Here is a 6000-nt window from a genome sequence, read left to right as displayed (position 1 = left end):
TCCCTCTTTTGCTGTCTGTCTGTCTGTCTGTCTCTGTCAAATAAATAAAATCTTAAAAAAAAAAAAAAGATTGAATCTAGGCTGGCCTGTGGGGTGCCTACCTGGGGGAGTGCCATTTAAGCTGAGTTTCTAGCTAAGACATAAAAGATTAGTTAGCCAGAAAAGAGGTTGGGGGAAAGCCGATGTTGCTCCAGGGGGCTTTCCAAATGAAGAACTGCTGGTGAGAAGTCCTGAGTTTGGGGAAAGAGCTTGGCATATTCAAAAACTAAGAATGCTGAAGTACAGAAAGGAAAGAGAGGCACAAGATAGGATTAGAGAAAGAGATAGGGGAACCAAGGCTTTGTAAGCTATATTTAGAAATTTGAATTCTGTAAGAAAAGCCATCACAGGATTTTTCAAGTTGGCAAATACATGATCTGCTTTGAAATTAAAAAAAAAAAAAAAAATCACTCAAACTGCTGCATGGAGAATGGATTAAAAGGGAATTAAAGGCAGGGGCCCTGGCTGCCTCAGCTGGTAGGGCAAGCGAGTGTTGATCTCGGGACTGTGAGTTCAAGCCCCATGTTGGGTGTAGAGATTACTTAAAAAAACAAACTTAAAAGGGGGGCGGACAATGAAGAGCTTAAGTGAGGCAGCCACTTGGGACTCTACTGCAATTATCCAAATCGGAAAAAAAAGTGGGGATGGTATGAGACAGACAGAAGCTGGTGAGACTCGAGGAATATTTGGCAAGAAGAGTCAACGAGGCTTGAGCACCAGGCGTGGGAGTTAAGGGAGACGACAAAGTCAGGGAGGCCTCCGGCTGCCACATGCCGGCTCCAGCAAAAGAAGGGCAGGTTTGAGGAGAAAGATGATGAGTTGGTTCTGAATATAACTAGTTTGCAGAACCTGCCGAAGAGCCTCGTGGAACAAGGGAAGACTTTGCACGAGGGCGCGGACCGTGCAGGAGGTGGGAGAGGAGGCGCGGGTGCGGACGGGACAGACGGGTGCGGACGGGACACACAGCAGCCCTCCACGCTAGCAGGCAACTGTGCGTGCGGCCGCCACACGCGCGCGTGAGAATGTCCGCCAACCCGAGCGGCTTCGGACCCGGACAACCTCTCAGGTGGGCAGTTCGGCGACGGAGGAGCGGAGATGAAGAAAGGTGCCGCGGAGGCGGGAGGACACACGCAGGAGTGGGTACTGGGAAATGGAGGGTCAGCTGTGCCCAGCGTGTCTGAGGGGTCAGGGAGGGCGGAACCGGTCCCGGGAAGCAGCAAGCCGGCGAGCTGCCCCACTCAGACCGAGTTCCCACGGGTCCCCGGCCCTGGCTTCACAGACAGGGGTTTAACGCCAGGGTCTCCAAGCCTGGGCCTCTGCGAACACAGACATCCTCTTAGTTGTCGTCCGCAATGTCTGGAGGTAACCGCCAGCCCGCTAAGTTGCGACACCGGGTCAGCCTCCCGACGCCCCGCGGGGGCCCTGCTCGGGGCCCAGGTAGGCCTCGGCGGGTTGGAGGGGCCGCGGCCGCGGCGGGGAGGCAGCGACCCCGCGGAACAGCAGCGTCCGATTGGCCGTGCGCGACAGCCGCCCGCTGATTGGCAGAGGCGCGAGGAGGCGGGGCGCCGGGCGTTGTCTTTTCTCCCAGCCGCTACTTTCGGTTTTCTGCAGAGTCGGCCGCGGGCCCCGTCGCTCCCGGGACGTCGCCCGTCCGACCCCAGACCCCGCAGAGGCGAAGCGGGTGCGGCGACCCGGGATAGGCAGCCCCGCGGCGCTTCCGCCCACCGCTGCCCGACCCGGCGCGCAGAGTGAGTGGCCCGGGTTTCCGGGCGCCGGGGTGGGGCGTCCCAGGACCGCGCGGTCCGCGTCTGGCCGCCAGACGCCCGGCGAAGGCCGCTCTGCAGGCGCACCCGCCACCGGGGAAGCACGCGTACCCGGCACCCCGGGGTCCTTCTGGGTGAGGAGCCAAGATGTGCCCTAGCAGGAAGAGTCTTGTGAAGTAGGATTTCCCCCGTAAGACACTGCCGCGGTGCCCTGACCCCGCTCTGCCCTCCGCCCCGCCCACTCCCCCACAGGCGCCTCTTCTTCTCTCCACAGAAGTGATCGTTTGCTTGCGCAGTCGCCGGACAGCCGCCCCGGCCGGACGCTCGCGCCTGTGCATGCACCCCCCGCGGCGCTCGCCCCTCGCGTGCGCGGCGGCCGCTTGGCTTGGGTCCTCAGCCCCGCGGCGGCGGGACACGAGGCGACAGGTCAGTAACGGTTTGGGAGAACGAACGGAGGAGCGTCTCATTTTGGACTCTTAATCCTTTGTGTTTAGAGATAAAGGAGCTTCATGTCTTCCTGGAGTAAAGTTCCTGCGAACCCCCAAGTGCTGTTAGTCTTTGAAAACTGGTGGCGAATCCTGAAGAGTCTGGGGGGTATCTGTGTGCGTATGCGAGTGACTGAGCTTTGAGTGTTGTGTGTGGAGGCTGGAGAGGTTGTTCTCACGTGCCGGGAGGAAGACTTGAGCCTCCAGCACAAGCCCGTGGACAGCCGCTGCCTCATGAGGATGCGGAACCCAGACTCGGAGGAGCATCACAGGGTTTGCCCCTTACTTTCTAATTCAGTACGAAATAGACGAGATTTCAATCCAGTAAACTGAGTACCTACGATGGGCAGGACACTGTTGGTGGTTTTTTGTTTAAAAAAAAAAAAAAAAAAGAGGTAGCCCTGGCACCTCTGAAACTTCCACCACGCAGGGGAGGAAGCCTAGAGCTTCATATGGAGCTGATATAGTAACCGAGGGTGCAGAATGCGTGAGGCAAAGTCAAAGAAAGCTTAACTGTCTCTGGGCAAGTCCTAGACAGCTTTATGGAAGAAGGGGCTTTTGTATCTACCTTTGAATCATGGTAGGACTTAGGCAGAAATTCCTGGAGAGGCTGTTTTTAAGAGCGAGTGACAGCTGGAGCAGAGCGGAAAAGTTGGGCATAACCAAAACACTAGATAATTTGGTGACGGGTTTGCTTTGCTAACAGATGAAGATAGGGTCGGGGTGCAGATCAGCCTAGGAATGGGCAAACTGTAGCAGTTTTGAGCAAGACAGTGATGTGGTCCACCTGTGTATAGCAGGAGGCTAGACTGGGAAGTGGTGTTGGAAGCAGAGAGGCAGGAGGTCTTGGGACTGGAGGGAGGAGTCCGAGTAACACTGGAATTTGAGCCAGGTGATTAGGGGATGATCCTGTCCCTCCTTGAGTTGGTTACAGGTTTAATGAGATGATACTGATTCTGGATCTGTTAGCATGCATTTATTAATTGCCTGCTCCGTGCTCTACTAGCTCCTCCAGTCTTAACAACCGCAATGTTGATGGGGAAGTGAGTTGCCTGAGGTCCTGCATCTAGTAAGAGGTGTCATGCCCCCTCTGGCTCACCCCGTGCCAGCTGATTTGCTAGGCACATCCTTATTACACACCTGCCAGGGTGGGGAAAGAGCCACAGGTTTGGAGTTATCCATGGGGTGAAATTAATTTGAAGTGCAAAATCAGATTCCTATAGCAGGTGTGCCAAGGAGTGGGTTTGTGTCCATTTCCACTGGCATTTGTGATGGTAACTAGCTTTATTGTCCCACCATATCATTGCTTTTCTTTGGAAGGAAAGTCATGGAGTAGGCATGACTTCATGCCTCCACGAGCGTGCTTGACAGCAAGCATGCATGGCTTTTCCGTTCCCTGCTTGAAAATGCAGACCCCTTCTGCAGAGGCCTGGTAGGATGCGAGCCACGTGTACCCACGCTGCATGAGCCAGCTGTGTGCTGGTGTAAATCCCGACTACACTGTGGTAATGGGAGGCTCTCCGTTTTCCACATAGACGGTAGGAATTCCTTAAATCGGGGTTTTGTTTTCATTTCCTTAGAACTGCTCGGCAGAAAATGACTTACGGTTATCCAAAGAGACAGTAGTACTCTAATTTTTGAAATTATACTTAACAGTGTTGTTTCCATCTTTAAATTATTACTGAGATTTAAGAGTTTTCGTACTACTTTTATTGTTCTAAGTAGACCAAGAAGAAAATCTGTTTTAAAAGGTATAGGACAAAAATAATTCATGTTAGCATATGAATCACAAAGTATAAAATATTGGTTTAAAATTCTTTGAGTTAAATTACAGGTGTACTGTATTTCTTTTTTTTTTTTTTAAGATTTAATTATTTATTTTAGAGCAGACCCACGAGAACAGGGGGAGGGTCAGCAGGAGAGGGAGAGAATCTCAGGCAGACTCCACACTGAGCTCAGAGTCCAGTGTGGGGCTTGACCTCACGACCCTGAGATCATGACCTGAGCCAAAATCAAGAGTCAGATGCCCAACTGACTGAGCCACCCAGGTGCCCCAAATGTACTGTATTTCTTTCTTTTTTTTTTAAAGATTTTATTTATTTATCAGACAGAGATCACAAGTAGGCAGAGAGGCAGGCAGAGAGAGAGGAAGGGAAGCAGGCTCCCTGCCGAGCAGAGAGCCCGATGCGGGGCTCGATCCCAGGATCCTGGGATCATGACCGGAGCCGAAGGCAGTGGCCTTAACCCACTGAGCCACCCAGGCGCCCCCAAATGTACTGTATTTCTAAGAGAGCAACTTTTGGAGGGTTCTTAGGATTTGTCTGGAAGCAAATCTAACGAAATAACGTTTTTTGTTTTTTATTCGATAAAAGTACAGATTCATTTCAAAGTCCTTTCATGAGCCCGGCACTGTTCTGGAGATAGAGCGTTGAACAGTCCGCTCACCCTTCAGATTCTTCCCTTCATTCATTCCCTTTATTCCTTAGAATAAAAAAGAAAATACAGGGTGTGTTAGCTGGTGGTAAGTGCTATGGAGAAAAACACATCAGGGCGGAGGGATAGTGTTTTATGAGGTGAGATGTGATGTCAACGTAAGTAAGGGGCCGGAAAGTCTTCCCTGGTATATTGGCACTTGAGCAAAAGGCCCGAAGGTGTGTTTTCTGGAGAAGGAAGAAAACAAACAAACCCCAAACCTTAATTTTAAAAGAACAGACCTCAGAATGTAAATACCATTTAAATAACGTATTTCAGAGACAAATCATGTTTTGGATTAAGTAAGATATTTAAAAGAAGCACGGTGCTAGATAGCGCCTTCTTGGGAACTGTGCTCTTCCACTCCTGACCTGGCTCTTGTGCTCTGTTTGCTGGTAGGATGTCGCAGTGGTACGAGCTGCAGCAGCTTGACTCCAAATTCCTGGAGCAGGTTCACCAGCTCTACGATGACAGTTTTCCCATGGAAATCAGACAGTACCTGGCACAGTGGCTAGAAAAACAAGACTGGTAAGGGACGCTCACTTGAAGATTTTCTGTTTTTAAAGTGATTAAATGGCATGGAGCCGCACTGGATAAGAGATGAGTCTCATTGTAGCCATTTGGGTTAGCTGTTGCAGAACAATATGTTGGTTTGAAAAATGGCATGTGTCTCTACAAAACTGTGTTAGTCATTAAGTGCTTGTATGCAGTTTGTCCATTGAATTATGACATGTACTCCTAAATGCTTTGGACAAGTTAGATAATGTTGGCACCAATTATTTCCCACGTTAGGATCCAGGTTAGAGAAAGAAATGTTAAAAGAAACAATGATAGCCTAATTATGGTAAAACATTGATTAGAAATAGGAAGAAGGTAATAAAATTAGGGGGTTAGCTCTAAAAACTTGATATGTACTCAATTTTAAAATTTACTAAATGCTGATTGCAAAAATTTTAAATGGCACACAAAGTAAAGGTCCCTATTGGTTTTTTCCCCCTCCAGTGATAATTATCATTAATAGTTTTCATGCACAATCTGAGTTCTGGAATTTTTCATGCTAATTGTATGTAATGGAAATATTGTACAAGCTGCTGTTAAAAGCAATGTCAGTCTTAAAAGAAGGAAAAATAACCTAGGAGAATGCTTAAGATTTGGTTTCTTAAATAATTTTCATTAGGAAAATGATGTTTATTTTGTCTGTTGAAAGTAGTACCTGAAACGAAATGTGTAAATTTTCAATC

General features: G+C 49.6%; 1 protein-coding gene across 5 annotated transcripts in view; it reads left to right on the top strand.

The window, feature by feature from the left end:
* Positions 1-1650: 1650 nt before the first annotated feature.
* LOC111144592 (signal transducer and activator of transcription 1) overlaps positions 1651-6000 on the top strand; it is a 38648-nt gene continuing 34298 nt past the window's right edge. For 2 of the 5 annotated variants that reach the window (XM_022499006.1, XM_022499293.1), the window contains exons 1-3: positions 1651-1787; positions 2077-2228; positions 5159-5287. In XM_022499006.1, the coding sequence (XP_022354714.1) occupies positions 5160-5287 (128 nt within the window). In that variant the 5' untranslated portion in view covers positions 1651-1787; positions 2077-2228; position 5159. The other 3 variants (XM_022499156.1, XM_022499073.1, XM_022499210.1) reach the window with 3 other exon arrangements.

Source organism: Enhydra lutris, unplaced genomic scaffold, assembly GCF_002288905.1.
Source record: "Enhydra lutris kenyoni isolate GAN:26980312 unplaced genomic scaffold, ASM228890v2 scaffoldscaffold1, whole genome shotgun sequence".
NCBI lineage: Eukaryota > Metazoa > Chordata > Mammalia > Carnivora > Mustelidae > Enhydra > Enhydra lutris.
Note: the sequence above shows the minus strand (reverse complement) of the source record. Positions and strands in the feature narration are given on the sequence as shown.